This window comes from Sinohyriopsis cumingii, chromosome 18, assembly GCF_028554795.1.
Source record: "Sinohyriopsis cumingii isolate HCF-2022 chromosome 18, ASM2855479v2, whole genome shotgun sequence".
Lineage (NCBI taxonomy): Eukaryota > Metazoa > Mollusca > Bivalvia > Unionida > Unionidae > Sinohyriopsis > Sinohyriopsis cumingii.
In genome coordinates this window covers 8,411,809-8,429,905 of record NC_142978.1, presented here as the reverse complement: position 1 = coordinate 8,429,905, position 18,097 = coordinate 8,411,809, and the positions used below count along the sequence as shown (strand labels likewise).

Sequence of the window (18,097 nt, the reverse complement as noted above, 5' to 3'; positions counted from 1 at the left end):
TGGAAATATTGTGTTTAAGAAAGAGATAAAATAGCATACAAAAGTAGCAATAATTTTACACTTTAATGAGCTCCCCTTGCTGGAAGAATTCAAAATGGCGTATAATCATAACGTTCCAGAAAATTGCAGGCTCTTTATTCTTGTTGGAAAAGGAATTAAAGAAGATGCATTTCGGGAGGCTTTCGGAAAATATGGAAAGATTGAAGATATTTGGGTTGTTAAAGACAGGCGATCGAATGAAGACAAAGGTATGAATATTAAAGTTTTTTTGTTTATGGTGTAACGTCCCCTTTCTCGAAAGCTTCATACTGTAATGCAGTCCAACTGTGATACTGACTGAAGCGCGAGCCGCAGAGCTTAGATAAATAAAGTGCAGGTGAGTAGAATGCAGCCGGAAAGAAAGAGTTAAATGCGGTTGTATTTTATTTTAGTAGATATTTATACTGAAGCTCCCTGTCCTTAGTCCTACATGTAAGACCTGACGCTGATATTTATGTTTTGGGCGTCAGGGTCTTGCAGCCTAACTAACAGCGCTGTGTAGTGTGTTTTGATGTTGACTAACATGGTAAAGAAAGTCAAATTTTCAGGAATATCTTGAACAACTGGCAATTAAAATAATGGCGCTTTTCTACCAAGTAAGGTAATAATGTTTTAGTCAGACTTTACTTTCTCTGATATCTTTTCTATAATAAATTCAAATTTTCACAAACAAAATAAATGGACCTGTTTTCAAGTTTCATTGGCCTAGATTTCAGTTGATTGGAAAGCGATGAAAGCCAGGAATGCCGAAATCGGGTTAACCCTTTACCTCATACAAGCGTCTTTGGATGCCTCTACTCCATTCGCATGGAAGCGCCTTTTGACGCCTCTGCAAGATTCGCATAGAAGCGCCTTTTGACGCCAGCTGTAAACATCAGCCATTTTGAGATAGTTTTCGTAGCGCCACCTTCAGGGAAAACCCCCTATTACATACTACATTCATTTCTGCGAATGACAATTACGTCAGATCACGTGGTCGCTATTCATGCACTGGTAGATATCTGCTATTTAAAGTAACTGGGTCATAATCTCCATTCTCCAAAATGGCAGCCGCGGATTTCATTCAGTATGTACAAAGTTTTCACGATTAGAATAACAACCACGAAAGATTCAATAAATTAGGTAAAGGCTCTGATATTAATGTAGGCAGCAATTAGTTTTTATAAATTATTAAATTCAGATGACTTAGTGATATAGACGCACACGAAAACCTTGTAAATTTCAAGTATCGGAAATGGCAGCTACGGATGGTCACGCGGCCTCACTGACAGGACGGTGAACGAGTTCTCTCAAGATTTCAAAGCACATAAAAAAATTCTTCTGTGGAAAATAATTACACAGCTATAACAATCGGACATTACTCTTAAATTTTTCCACATATAATATATGTGTACCAAAAATGTAAAATGGTTAAAATTGTTGTTAAACATAACATACACTAAATTGCTTAACAGTTCACAGGCAGGATTTCATTCAGTACTTACGAAGTTTTCACGAGTAGAATCTCAACCACGAAAGATTCAATAACTTTGGTAAAGGCTATGATATTTATGTAAGCAGCAATTAGTTTTTATTGATTATCAAATTCAGATGACTTAGTGATGTAGACGCAGACGAAAAACGTGTAAATTTCGAGTATGGGAAATGGCCGCTACGGTCGGTCACACGGCCTCACTGACATGACGGTGAATGAGTTCTCTTTCGATTTTAAAGCACATTAAATATTCTTCTGTGAAAAATAATTACATAGCTATAACAATCAGACTTTACTCTTCAATTTTTCCATATATAATAGATGTCTACCTTAAACGTAAAATGGTTAAAACTGCTGTTAAACGTAACACCACTACATTGCTTAACAATTCACAGGCATGCCTATGCGGATGCGGTCTGCTAGGTAACAGGTGTTCTGTTTATAGCGTGCTGCACTTTGTCACTATGCTCTATGAGGTAAAGGGTTAAGTGGAAATATTATTCTTTAACGAAATGAATTAAAATATAATATGCCTATTGGAACTGTAAAGCAACATTTCGTTTCGTTCAAGAAACATATCCGTCACATGAACCTACTTAAACATACTTCAGCATACCTCGACTACCGTCGCATTGCAACAAATTCAAATGTATGTCAACTTAACATGAAAAGGTGTCCATTTGCTAGTGTCGTATTTTCATTGCGCCAGGATAAAGACAGCACAGTAAGTATATTAGTTATACATAAATTAATGGAAGAGGTCGATATATGCTGCCAGATATGAGATATTCCTGAAACTTTGACTACTCATTCCGATGTCAACGACATTGGAACACACTATACAAGGCCGTTATTTGGATAGTAAGACATAGCACCTAAACAAAATCAACATGTGCTTTGTCTTATACGTAGGGCTAACTAGGCCTTGGTCCTACAATTTAAGACATAGCAATTTCTTTTAGTCCTACAACATAAGACACATCATCTGATATTTTTGTTCGGGGTGGGTGGGTGATGGGTCTTTCTGCCTAACTAACGGCGCTGTGTAGCTTGTTTTGATGTCGGCTAACAGTGTAACGAAAGTAAAATTTTTAGGAATATCACACAGAACTGGCAACCAATAACGATGCTTTTCTAAAAAGTAAAGTTATAATGTTTTGCCAGACTTTACTTACCCTGATGTCTTTTCTCAAATAAATTCAAATTCTCACAAAAGAAATGGACCTGTTTTCAAGTTTTATTGGCCTACATTTCATTTGGTTGGAAAGTGATGAAAGCTGATAATGCCGAAATCGAGTTACGTTGAAATATTATTCTTTAACGAAACAAATCAAAATATATTATGCCTATTGGTACTGTAAGCAACATTTCATTTCGTTCAGGAAACATATCTACCACATGAACCTACTTAAACATATTTCATTATATGTTGACTACTATCACATTGCAACAAATTCAAATGTATGTCAACGGAACATGAAAATGTGTCCATTTGCTATTGTCATATTTTCTTTCCGTCAGGATAAAGACAGCACAGTAAGTATATTACTTACACATAAATTAGTGGAAAAGTGTCAGTATAGGCTGCCAAGTGTGAGATGTTCCTGAAACTTTGACTACTCATTCAGATGTCAACCAACATCGGAGCACGCTATACAAGGCCGTTATTTGGATAGTTAGACATAGCACTAAAACAAAAACGTGCTATGTCTTACATTGTAGGACTAAATAGTCCTTAAACCAACAAGTAGATTAGTTGTAAAAAGATGTCCCACCTGATATTTATATTTAGGTCTTACTGCCTAAATAATGGCGTTGTATAGCATGTGCCTTGGTTGACTGACAGTCGAATGAGATGCCAAATTTTCAGGAATATCTCACAAACTTAGCAGTCCATTAGCCTTACAATGTAAGACATTGACTCTGATATTTATGTTTTTAGGATATATGTATTGCTGCCTAAATAACAGCACTGTGTAGCATGTTCCAGTGTTGACTAACAGCAGAACGAGAAGTCAGATTTTCAGGAATATCTAACACTTGGCAGTGCATATCGACACTTTTCAAGAAAATAAAATGGGTATCGAAACAATTCTGCCAAAAGGCAATTCATCCCACCTTAGACTGAAGAAAAAAAAGACAATTTGGCCCAACTTGAAAGATGATTTCGACCAACTCAAAAGACCATTCGGCCCAACTCAACAACACATTTTTGACAATAGTTTTAAGAAGTAGTTTTTCTTCAGGAAATTAATTTCATACTCTACTGTATATGCATAAGTTGACTAGGACAAAATTGATCTTGTCACTAATATGTGACAAATACATTATCTCTGTTTTATAAATCCCTGTTCTGTCGAGTGTATCTAATGTGCATCATTGTTACAATGTGAATCCTAAAATGAAACATATTTGTTATAATATCTCATGGATGGTTTTAACAATCTTAGAAAAAATGTATGCTTATTCTATAGAATATTGTATAGAATATTGTACAAATCTGTTTGAACATGTATACATTTTAAGTGTGATTTTTTTATAAATCAGTATGGATAATTTGACCAGAAGACTTAAATTCAGACTGTCGTTGTGCGAGTGCAGATAACTTTTACCACAAAAAATAAATGTATAAAAATATTTAGGTTAGAGTGTGCAAGATATGTCATTTTGTATTTTCTCTCAACTACATGTACATTGTAGTGTTCAAAAATGTCAAATATGAAAAGCTTGTATGTGTGTCTGTAGATAACAATTTATTATGGAATGACAGTATTGATAAGATTTGTAAAACAGTCATCCAAAAATGACCTACTCGGCAGAATCAAGAAATATTTACCTATATTTTACAATCTATACTTTAAGTCATATATTCTTCCAACAATGGATTATTGTTCAGATGTATGGGGAAACTGCGCTAAATCTCAGCATAATAGGATATATATACTTCAGAAACAAGCAGCATGTGTAATTTTAAATGCATTTATTGATCATCCCTCAAAATCATTGTTTACAGAACTCAGATGGTTCACAATATATGACAAGATAGATTTGTATAAGGCAGTTCTTTTATATAAATGTCTACATGGAATTGCACCATAGTATCTTCAGGACTTATTCAGGTCTTTTTCAACACAATACTAGTTGAGATCAATATAACATGGCAACCTTCTAGCACCAAAACCATGAACAGAGCAATTTAAAAAGAGCTTCCAATACTCTGGTACAGTTCTGTGGAACAAGCTTCCACTATGTGTAAAATCTTGAAAATGTTAGAGTATTTAAGAAAAGATACCATGAGCATATATGTGTTTCTAATAGATAATGGAATTTAGTATTTTAATACTAAACATGTAAAATAAACAGTAATTATTACTATCTTCATATAATGTGTATTATTATAGTACAACACTGCTTTGATTATATTATTAGTAAGAAATAGTTCAGCCCTGCTTTGATAATCAGTACAAAATAGTACAGTCCTACTTTGATAGTTAGTAAGAAATGGTACAGACCTGCTTTGATAATCAATACAAAATAGTACAGTCCTGCTTTGATAATTAGTAAGAAATAGTACAGCCCTGCTTTGATAATTAATACAAAATAGTACCGCCCTACTTTGATAATTAGTAAGAAATAGTACAGCCCTGCTTTGATAATCAATACAAAATAGTACAGCCCTGCTTTGATAATCAATACAAAATAGTACAGCTCTGCTTTGATAATTAGTAATAAATAGTACAGCCCTGCTTTGATAATTAATAAGAAATAGTAGTGTCAATCAAATTAAATTTTAATAGTGTGCTCTCTCTCTCTCTCTCTCATGACAGACATATATATATATATATATATATATATATATATATATATATATATATATATATATATATAGAGATATATATATACGAGACAAGATTTGTTTACTAAATTAAAATTTAAAAAATTGAAGTTTCAGTCTCAGTGTTTGATTTCTTAATGGTATTCTCATTGAGAGTGACACTTCTTAGTAATATAGGCATCATTTTAATTTTTCTTTAACATGAGTTTTCACTAAATTTGATGAGTTTGACCTCTGTTAAGAACCTGAGAATGTCCAAATCTTGTATGTTTTGGCTGGTTAGACATTGTTATGCTTGTTCCTGGTCTTCAGACTTTTGAAGACATTTGACTGAAATGGATTACTTTTGTACAAAAGTTGGTGAAAATCACAGAGATTTTTATAAGTTGATGACATTTTTCATGTGAAAAAATAAATACTTGTAGAAATGTTTGCTGGCATGTCCTCTTTGGCATGACAGTGTAGTTATAAAGCTGCAGTCATTAAAATACCTGCATCCTGAGATGAACATAGCACTGTTAACATAGCCCCCCCAAAATCAGAAAAGTTGTACGTTTTCCCATTAACTTTTCATCTAACTCTTAAAGATGTATGGTAGTATTTTGAAAGCAAACCTGTCCTCTTAAATAGCATATAGATTACTGAAAAGTATCAATTTAAAAAATAGCGTTGACGACTATGTCATCTGAAATTTAATGATTACAGACCTTGACTCTTATTATGTATTTATAAATGGGCCATGCATTAGAAGGTTTTTAAACTTGCTGACTTTGAAGATAATATTTTGATAGTTTGAATCCCTCTTATGATGAGACTTTGTTGAGTGACTGAGAATACAAGTACATTTATGATTAATGGATAAGTATACATACTGTGCTGACCAATGGGTAGGGTAGTGATGGGATGAGTATCTGTAGGGTAGGGTAGTGATGGGATGAGTATATGTTGGGTAGGGTAGTGATGGGATGAGTATCTGTTGGGTAGGGTAGTGATGGGATGAGTATCTGTTGGGTAGGGTAGTGATGGGATGAGTATCTGTTGGGTAGGGTAGTGATGGGATGAGTATCTGTTGGGTAGGGTAGTGATGGGATGAGTATCTGTTGGGTAGGGTAGTGATGGGATGAGTATCTGTTGGGTAGGGTAGTGATGGGATGAGTATCTGTTGGGTAGGGTAGTGATGGGATGAGTATATGTTGGGTAGGGTAGTGATGGGATGAGTATCTATTGGGTAGGGTAGTGATGGGATGAGTATCTGTTGGGTAGGGTAATGATGGGATGAGTATCTGTTGGGTAGGGTAATGATGGGATGAGTATCTGTTGGGTAGGGTAGTGATGGGATGAGTATCTGTAGGGTAGGGTAGTGATGGGATGAGTATCTGTTGGGTAGGGTAGTGATGGGATGAGTATCTGTTGGGTAGGGTAGTGATGGGATGAGTATCTATTGGGTAGGGTAGTGATGGGATGAGTATCTATTGGGTAGGGTAATGATGGGATGAGTATCTGTTGGGTAGGGTAGTGATGGGATGAGTATCTGTTGGGTAGGGTAATGATGGGATGAGTATATGTTGGGTAGGGTAATGATGGGATGAGTATATGTTGGGTAGGGTAGTGATGGGATGAGTATCTGTAGGGTAGGGTAGTGATGGGACGAGTATCTGTTGGGTAGGGTAGTGATGGGATGAGTATCTGTTGGGTAGGGTAGTGATGGGATTAGTATCTGTTGGGTAGGGTAGTGATGGGACGAGTATCTGTTGGGTAGGGTAGTGATGGGATGAGTATCTGTTGGGTAGGGTGATGATGGGATGAGTATATGTTGGGTAGGGTAGTGATGGGATGAGTATCTGTTGGGTAGGGTAGTGATGGGATGAGTATCTATTGGGTAGGGTAGTGATGGGACGAGTATCTATTGGGTAGGGTAGTGATGGGATGAGTATCAGTAGGGTAGGGTAGTGATGGGATGAGTATCTGTTGGGTAGGGTAGTGATGGGATGAGTATCTGTAGGGTAGGGTAGTGATGGGACAAGTATCTATTGGGTAGGGTAGTGATGGGATGAGTATCTGTAGGGTAGGGTAGTGATGGGATGAGTATCTGTAGGGTAGGGTAGTGATGGGACGAGTATCTATTGGGTAGGGTAGTGATGGGATGAGTATCTGTTGGGTAGGGTAGTGATGGGATGAGTATCTGTTGGGTAGGGTAGTGATGGGATGAGTATCTGTTGGGTAGGGTAGTGATGGGATGAGTATCTGTTGGGTAGGGTAGTGATGGGACGAGTATCTGTTGGGTAGGGTAGTGATGGGATGAGTATCTGTTGGGTAGGGTGATGATGGGATGAGTATATGTTGGGTAGGGTAGTGATGGGATGAGTATCTGTTGGGTAGGGTAGTGATGGGATGAGTATCTATTGGGTAGGGTAGTGATGGGACGAGTATCTATTGGGTAGGGTAGTGATGGGATGAGTATCTGTAGGGTAGGGTAGTGATGGGATGAGTATCTGTTGGGTAGGGTAGTGATGGGATGAGTATCTGTAGGGTAGGGTAGTGATGGGACAAGTATCTATTGGGTAGGGTAGTGATGGGATGAGTATCTGTTGGGTAGGGTAGTGATGGGATGAGTATCTGTAGGGTAGGGTAGTGATGGGATGAGTATCTGTAGGGTAGGGTAGTGATGGGACGAGTATCTATTGGGTAGGGTAGTGATGGGATGAGTATCTGTAGGGTAGGGTAGTGATGGGATGAGTATCTGTTGGGTAGGGTAGTGATGGGATGAGTATCTGTAGGGTAGGGTAGTGATGGGATGAGTATCTGTTGGGTAGGGTAGTGATGGGACGAGTATCTGTTGGGTAGGGTAGTGATGGGATGAGTATCTGTTGGGTAGGGTGATGATGGGATGAGTATATGTTGGGTAGGGTAGTGATGGGATGAGTATCTGTTGGGTAGGGTAGTGATGGGATGAGTATCTATTGGGTAGGGTAGTGATGGGATGAGTATCTATTGGGTAGGGTAGTGATGGGATGAGTATCTGTAGGGTAGGGTAGTGATGGGATGAGTATCTGTTGGGTAGGGTAGTGATGGGATGAGTATCTGTTGGGTAGGGTAGTGATGGGACGAGTATCTATTGGGTAGGGTAGTGATGGGATGAGTATCTGTAGGGTAGGGTAGTGATGGGATGAGTATCTGTAGGGTAGGGTAGTGATGGGATGAGTATCTGTAGGGTAGGGTAGTGATGGGACGAGTATCTATTGGGTAGGGTAGTGATGGGATGAGTATCTGTAGGGTAGGGTAGTGATGGGATGAGTATCTGTTGGGTAGGGTAGTGATGGGATGAGTATCTGTTGGGTAGGGTAGTGATGGGATGAGTATATGTTGGGTAGGGTAGTGATGGGATGAGTATCTGTAGGGTAGGGTAGTGATGGGATGAGTATCTGTTGGGTAGGGTAGTGATGGGATGAGTATCTGTTGGGTAGGGTAATGATGGGATGAGTATATGTTGTAATTCATATGGGACATTTGCTATGTCCTCTACATCATTCATCCACTTGGATTTGTGTGAGATGCACTATAATTAAAAATTATCACCAACATCATTCATCCACTTGGATTTGTGTGAGATGCACTATAATTAAAAATTATAACCTACAGCATTCATCAATTTGGATTTGTGTGAGATGCAATATAATTAAAAATTATCACCTACATCATTCATCAATTTGGATTTGTGTGAGATGCACTATAATTAAAAATTATCACCTAAAGTGTTTACCAGTGCAGACAAGTAGTAGGTACAGTCATCTGGAAAGAGCATAGACCCAAATCTGTTTTCATATAATGTTGCTGCAGATCAGGATAAAAACTCATCCACCCATCAGGGTTAATACTCTTTGCCATGCCTCAGGGTCAATGTTAGCTCAGGATTATATGTAGAGCTATAAAGTTGAACCCAAATCCATCTGCTGGTGCATTTTGTATGCACTTTCATTAAAAAAAATTTCGGATTGTGTGATTGTATACCAGCTGATATCAATACAGGGGTTAAGCTAGACTTGAATTTTAGGGAGAAGTAATTTCTCCTTTTCGGACAGAACAGGGAGAAGTGAGAACTAAACGAAGTTGGACCTGAACAGGGAGAAGTATGGGCAAAGCAAGACACACAATATATATATGTGTGTGTGTATGTGTTCTTTTCATTCTCTTGAATTATGCCATCTATTTCCCAGTAAGCATATTTGCATTTAACATTGGTTTAAAGCAAAATTTTTATTTTCAAGTAAAAAAAATTTCTGAGTTCTGTCTGTTGTATACAAACATTTGGTGCTTGTTTAAAAACTATCATATTCATATTGGCAATCTGACTTAAAAAGAGAACAACAGAAGCTATCCATTGTAATGAATTTATACTGAGGAACTAGATTACAGTATTGTAATTGCAAGTTAGCACAAATGCTTAATCAACTACCCTTAATCAACAATTTTTTTCTTTTTACTTTCTGAACATAAATTATAAAATGGTATTTGAAAATATTTCTAAACTTGCTTGAAACAACCCCTGCACAATGTACGTGACAGAAAATGTACACGTCTTTCAGATCATACTGTTTGTCTTAATTTCTCAGTTGCCAATAAAACTTTACCATGCCTGTTCATAGACAATACACTGAAGAATTAAAGTCACTATATGAATGAACTAAACCTTTTTCAGCCAAATCGACACAGCCAAAACGTAAGTGCATCTATTTTTAGAAAGAGGGGTTTTCTTAATGTAACCACTCACTTTATAGCTTCATTACAACAGTTCATCAAAATGATTTTAAATGTAATATTTTATTATTTGTTTACGTACTTGTTGTAACATTAGGCATTGGTTAAATAGTATCTGCTTTGCCGTTTTGTTGTTTGTTTTTCTTTTTCTTCTTATTTTCACAAAAATTAGTAAACCAAGAATACAACCTTGATCTTACAGCATCTCATAGACTTTCACAGCATAGCATTGTCCCGTATATTTATGACTTACATAATTGCATTTTAAAGGTAAAAATCTCTAATAATGTAATATCTGGTCTATGCTTTGTTACAAATTGTATATTTTCCTGAATATATTTGCCCAATGGTCTACGAAAAGAGACAGTCTAATAAAATGGTACTTCCCAGAACAGCGATGTCTGCCATTACGATTCCAAACAGATTTTTATCAAGAAAATAATGTACATGCGGCAATTTAAATAGTCATGTTACTGATTCTATTCTTAAAAGTCAAATTGCTACATGTATTTACATAAATGTAAGTTTCGAAATACAAATTGTTATGTTTTTATCATCAAAGGATAACTTGCAAAAATCGGGCAGTAATAGTTGCTAACTTACTCAAGAAATGGTTAATGGTCAATCAGCTAACAAAACACTTTCCTGTGAATGTGCAAGAGTTTGTTTATTCAATAATGATATATTAATTTTCAGGGGTTGTGTACATCACCTTCTCCAGAGCTTCTGAAGCTGCACTAGCGATGCAGGAGATGAATGGCCGAGTTGTTCCTGGGCATCCAAAACCTATCAAGGTATATATATATGAGCTTTTATATGGTTAGAAACAAATTGTACTGTTGGTGCTTCATTGCATGCATGTATAACTAAATACTCTTGTGACTTATTATGAGGAAGGATTTTCCTATGTGATTTCACAATAAGCACAATTTTCACATCATTTAATCTCTAAGGATACCTTATGTCTAACCTCTCACATCATTTAATCTCTAAGGATACCCAATGTGTAACCTCTCACATCATTTAATCTCTAAGGATACCTTATGAGTAACCTCTCACATCATTTAATCTCTAAGGATACCTAATGTGTAACCTCTCACATCATTTAATCTCTAAGGATACCCAATGTGTAACCTCTCACATCATTTAATCTCTAAGGATACCTTATGAGTAACCTCTCACATCATTTAATCTCTAAGGATACCTAATGTGTAACCTCTCACATCATTTAATCTCTAAGGATACCTAATGTGTAACCTCTCACATCATTTAATCTCTAAGGATACCCAATGTGTAACCTCTCACATCATTTAATCTCTAAGGATACCTTATGAGTAACCTCTCACATCATTTAATCTCTAAGGATACCTAATGTGTAACCTCTCACATCATTTAATCTCTAAGGATACCTAATGTGTAACCTCTCACATCATTTAATCTCTAAGGATACCCAATGTGTAACCTCTCACATCATTTAATCTCTAAGGATACCTTATGAGTAACCTCTCACATCATTTAATCTCTAAGGATACCTGATGTGTAACCTCTCACATCATTTAATCTCTAAGGATACCTTATGTGTAACCTCTCACATCATTTAATCTCAGAGGATACCTAATGTGTAACCACTCGCACAGATGATCCATATCAGGTTATACTTGTACAGGGATGGTCCTGGCTTTTAAAAAGCTGTCGCCAAAAAAATCGCCAACCTCAATATTTTGTCACCAATTTTCAAAAAGTGTCGCCAGAACAAGTAGTGTACATTTTTTGAAGTGTTAATTTAGTCTATTAATGTAACAGGCAATGAAAATTACAAAAGATGGGTTAGTTAATACTCTAATTACAGTAAGCATTAACAAAATGTTACAAAGTGTTATATGAAGATCCGTCGCGATTTTAGGGCTGCCAACTTGTTGAATGCAGTTTCAAAGTCTAATTTTTCACATCTGTACATGCTGATTCTCATTAAATTCTCGAGAGATGAGATGCAGAGTTTATTTCTGATGTCAGTTTTTATGAGGTTCATCTTACTGAATCCACGTTCACAGTCTACAGTGCTGACAAGTGACACCAGTAGTCTCTTGGCAGCCCCCCCCCTCCCCCTTATGGCTAGCTTCACAAAGCTTGAAGTGAATTGCTTCCTAAATCCCAAGAATGATCACTGAATGCTGTATAAATTTTCTCGACAAGCAAACTAGGATCTCCATTCCCACGAATGAAACTTACACGAGTCAACACCTGGCAATATTGGACCGTATATATAAGCATAAATTCACACCCAATTTAGGGATTCTTCACTCCTGTATTTTGAGAAATAAATAAATAATTATTAATTATGCAAAACTGGGGTTTTATTTTGCTATTTCTTGTTGCAGAGTTTAAGTCTCTGCAGCCATAACACGGATTGATGGCAAAAGGAAAAGATCAATGAGTAAAATGCTGCACTGGCGACAGATGTAATTGTGATTGAGATTTTTTCCATTTGCTTTGTATTTATACGCAATAGTCGGTACTTCAAAGGTTATCAGTTTTCTATGAAGGTTCAGCAAAACTATTGTATTGGTATATGTAAAAAAAACAAAAAACAACAACAACAGAAGGATTAGCCATTCAATTAATTGTATCTGTTCTATTCGCGTCTTCAGAAGTCGGTCAGTTGTAGGTATAGTTCGGTAGCATGATTGACTGTATCACAGTATACAGTACTCAGCCCAGATGTCAACATAAGCAGATTATGATGTAACAATGCACTGTAAAGATGGGGTTGTCAGTACGAACAAAGGATCGTTTGTGTAACAGATTGATTCCAATGCATTGCTTAGTCAAGTTTGTGGCTTCCTTTCATTCTCCCTTTTAATTTATCCAGTCAAAATCCATGATTGTATGTACAAATTAAATAACCAAAAAGTCTGTCGCCAAAAAAATCACCAGATGGGATATTTTTGTCACCAATAAGGAAAAAAATCGCAATTTGCGACATTGGCGAAGCCCAGGACGATCCCTGCTTGTATATAAGTTAAGGACAAATGTTTAAAGGTATATTGGTTAATTTTTCATAGGGTAAACAAGATTACAGCCACAAACTGGCAGATTTGTCAGTATAGTTATTGTTATTCTCCATTGATAAGCCCATTCTTTATGGTTAATAAAATCTGTCAATATTTATTGACATTGGATAAGAAAATTCCAAATCAGTTTGGTTATTATTCTCCCACTCCCAGGTTCCATATCTTGGGTTGTAAAGAAAATGGTACCCAATATTAAATAGACTTTGCATCCTTTGAAAATTATTGTCTTTAAATTGTTCATTTAACATTTGGTTTAACTTAAGAATTTAGTATATATTTGAAAATTTTGTTAGACATAGAAGCTTAATTTCTAATAATAAACAAGTAGAAAAATAGAAGATTACTGTATTACCGTATATGTTGGGACACTGTATTCGTTGGGACACCATAAATTAATTTTTAAGGTAATTTTTTTGTGCACTGTATGTTCAGCGACACATCATTTTTTTTTTTATAGTCAGAAGTTGTGGGACACCTATTAAGTCATTCAAAAATGTGTGAAAAAATGCACTCCAGCTGAAATTTTATTTAAATAATATACAACTGTGTACTTGAGATAAAACTCTTTATTCCACTGCATCATCATCTCCTCAACACAATCCTTGGCTTGCACACTTATGATCCGTTCTCTCGATGCATGAATAGTTTTAGCTTTCTCATGGTGTGAAAAGATATCATTGGAGGCATCACATCGCATCTTCTGAAGTGGAAACTGCAAGGACTAAAGTAATATTTTTTTAATCCACACCAATCATGCTAATTCTCACACATTTAACCCCCTTCTTGTCCGTCAGGCCAGGAATAAGAGCAAAGTACACTAGAATTTCATCTATGCTAATGATCATATTGTTAGCAAAATCATCTTCTCTTCTGGCCTTTATGAATTCATCAAATGATTTTATTTTCTCCTAATCTTCTGTATGACACAGGGCATGCATGCCAACCATTACGCTTTTTTACACTAAATTATGCTTTACACGTATCTGTGTTCAGATTATGCATTTTCGGTATATCCTCATTCCAAATAAATTAATTTGTTTTCTCATGCAAGTGCCTTTAGATGCCTCTACTCCATTTGCATACAATCGCTTTTTGACGCCTCTAAACCATTCTCATGGAAGCGCCTTTCGATGCCTCCTGTAAACATCAGCCATTTTGAGCGGGTTTTCGTAGCGCCACCTTCGGGGAAAAACCCCTATTAGATACTACATTCATTGCTGTGAATGACCATTATGTCAGATCACGTGGTCACTGTTTATGCTTTGGTCAGAATCTGCTATTTAAAGTAACTGGGTCGTATTCTCCACTCTCCAGAATGGAGGTCACAGATTTCGTTCAGTACTTACTTGAGTTTTCACGATTAGAATCACAGCTATGAAAGCTTCAGTAACTTAGGTAAAGGATCTGGTATTGATGTAGGCAGCATTTAGTTTTTATAAATTATCAAATTCAGATGACTTAGTGATGTAGACGCAGACAAAGAACTTGTAAATTTTGTACATATGCTCATTGAATTTTTATCATGTTATATGTATATTATTACTCTTTTTCTGCTCGGATTACTCTTTTTGTCCACTTGGATTACACTTTTCCTTGCCAAGGGTTGGCGTGTATGCACTAGGTCATCGATGTCCATACATGAAGCACTTTATTGTGTCACTTTAAAAAGTATTCCATTGTTTTAATTTATTTTCAAAATTCCCTTGAATACCAGTGAAAAGGAACCAAAGTTAGCTTCCACATCTCGGCTGACTTTGTATATTCAAAAAACAGAAATCAGCACACCTAAAATAATCCAATGTCTGCTTCTGAAGTCGGCTTGCTTTGTATTAAAATGACCTTTGTATTGGTATCCTTTAAATAAATAGGCTTACAAAGTATCCAGAATTGGCTTCCGAGGGCAGTTGCTTTGTAATAAAAATGACTTTTGTCTTTGATGTCCTCTCTGTAAGTTCAAACAATTAGTTTACTGCTCGTTGTTTTTTTACCACCTGGACTTCAGTTTGCATGGCATCTGTAGTTACAGTTAATACAACCGAGCATTGATATCTGCATCATAATTGATGGATTTGTCTTTTCTGACAGAAATCCATTTAATTATTTAAACCCTCAAACTGGCTTGGGTAAAGAGGAAATTTGGTCCAGAGGCAATGTTGGTGTTCCTTTATGGCATTTAACTACACATTAATAATTTGGTCCAGAGGCAATGTTGGTGTTCCATTATGGCCTTTAACTACACATTAATAATTTGGTCCAGAGGCAATGTTGGTGTTCCATTATGGCCTTTAACTACACATTAGTAATTTGGTCCAGAGGCAATGTTGGTGTTCCTTTATGGCATTTAACTACACATTAATAATTTGGTCCAGAGGCAATGTTGGTGTTCCATTATGGCCTTTAACTACACATTAGTAATTTGGTCCAGAGGCAATGTTGGTGTTCCTTTATGGCATTTAACTACACATTAATAATTTGGTCCAGAGGCAATGTTGGTGTTCCATTATGGCCTTTAACTACACATTAATAATTTGGTCCAGAGGCAATGTTGGTGTTCCTTTATGGCATTTAACTACACATTAATAATTTGGTCCAGAGGCAATGTTGGTGTTCCATTATGGCCTTTAACTACACATTAATAATTTGGTCCAGAGGCAATGTTGGTGTTCCATTATGGCCTTTAACTACACATTAGTAATTTGGTCCAGAGGCAATGTTTGGTGTTCCATTATGGCCTTTAACTACACATTAATAATTTGGTCCAGAGGCAATGTTGGTGTTCCTTTATGGCATTTAACTACACATTAGTAATTTGGTCCAGAGGCAATGTTTGGTGTTCCATTATGGCCTTTAACTACACATTAATAATTTGGTCCAGAGGCAATGTTGGTGTTCCTTTATGGCATTTAACTACACATTAGTAATTTGGTCCAGAGGCAATGTTGGTGTTCCATTATGGCCTTTAACTACACATTAATAATTTGGTCCAGAGGCAATGTTGGTGTTCCATTATGGCCTTTAACTACACATTAATAATTTGGTCCAGAGGCAATGTTGGTGTTCCATTATGGCCTTTAACTACACATTAGTAATTTGGTCCAGAGGCAATGTTTGGTGTTCCATTATGGCCTTTAACTACACATTAATAATTTGGTCCAGAGGCAATGTTGGTGTTCCTTTATGGCATTTAACTACACATTAATAATTTGGTCCAGAGGCAATGTTGGTGTTCCATTATGGCCTTTAACTACACATTAATAATTTGGTCCAGAGGCAATGTTGGTGTTCCATTATGGCCTTTAACTACACATTAGTAATTTGGTCCAGAGGCAATGTTTGGTGTTCCATTATGGCCTTTAACTGCACATTAATAATTTGGTCCAGAGGCAATGTTGGTGTTCCTTTATGGCCTTTAACTACACTTTAATACAATTATGTGTACCAAAAGCTGAGTAAACATTTACATTTCCAAAGGTTGCTTTATTTGCTTACATCAAACCAAACTACTACTACAGTATTATTGCATTTTCAAAGCAATAGTTCTGAGACTTCTGTAACATATTTTTGAGGCATCATTGAAGTTTAGTGCAGCAGTGCCCATTATTAAAAATACCAAGAGATTTACTTCATTCATTCCAGAGTGAAATCTTCACTGTATATGTGGTAATGCCATGATGTAAACAAAGCCACTTAACTGCATTACTGCAATTACTGCATTATATTTCTTTTTTTTTACTTGGCATAGCCTGTTGTTCATGAAACATATTTTTGTGATGAAGATGATGTTGATGATGATAACAAGCATAGTCCGTAGCGGACCATGCATGGTTTTCTGATTGTGGGTATTGTGGTAATTGACGTAATCAATGGTGGACCAGACATAGTTTTGTGATAATTAGGCTGATAGTTCTGCCACCACTGATAAGATGGTTGAGACGAATAACCCAGTGTTGCAATGGTTTGTTACAGGTACTGATAGCAAACAGTAAACGAGATGGCTCTGTTCGTGATCCCCATGAGGATGAAAAGATTCTGAGATTGTTTCTCATCATTCCAAAATCAATGTCAGAAGATGAGCTGAGGAGAGAGTTTGAGGTATGGAAGCTTCTTATGATATTGCATGTTCTTTGGTATCGCAGTATTTGAGTTTTTCAGTAATTTTCTGCATAGCGCCTCCTATTGTATGTTGATCTTATATACTTTGAATGACTAAGTTACTAGTCCTGCATCACCAGGTTTATTTTAGGAAAATGTCAGAATTGCTGGCAAGTACACTATTTTAAAAATGCACCCATAAATTTCACTTTTTCAGAACATGACCATACCCCGTGTTCTCAAATAAAATCTATATCTTTTTAAATTAATATTACTAACAAATTGGTTATACATTTTGTTGTCTGATATGTCCAGTGATTGTATGCGAGAGTGAAATCACATGATTATCATATTTGTGAAGAAGAAAGAGATCGAATCTATGGTAGCAAATCACAGTAAAAAATATGAAAGATTTTCCAGTTGTTTTTCTCTGCTGGCTTTCACAACTGACAATTGTTGACTTATTATTTATTACTTTTCATTGTAACACTGATTTTGTTTAAATATTCCATGATCGAAATGTACTTTTATACTCATGTTGGTGTGTCCATTCTCACTGACAATCCTGGTGCTCCCTCCCCTCCCCCATTGTTTTAATTCTCTTTGATAAGTTTCTGTTCTTGGAAGGTACAGGTGACAGAATGAGAGGCATTGAAGTAGCATCCAGTTTTTAAATTACAATTTGTGCATCATATACATATACATTAGAACAAGAATATGCCATCATAAAATTATTTTTTGGGTATTATCATAGTAACACCCCTTGCATAACCTGGAATCTACATGGAGATTGGTTATCGATCATTTCCCACAATCATCTGATTTACACTG

The 18,097-nt window shown here is 36.2% G+C and overlaps 1 protein-coding gene across 1 annotated transcript in view; it reads left to right on the top strand.

Annotated features, from left to right (window-relative positions):
• Positions 1–88: 88 nt before the first annotated feature.
• The window catches only part of LOC149776037 (RNA-binding protein 45-like), an 84,789-nt gene continuing 66,780 nt past the window's right edge, over positions 89–18,097 (top strand). The window contains exons 1-3 of the mRNA XM_089942573.1: positions 89–248; positions 10,800–10,897; positions 17,141–17,266. Of these exons, the coding sequence (XP_089798699.1) occupies positions 95–248; positions 10,800–10,897; positions 17,141–17,266 (378 nt within the window). The 5' untranslated portion in view covers positions 89–94. The remainder of the gene's footprint in view (positions 249–10,799; positions 10,898–17,140; positions 17,267–18,097) is intronic.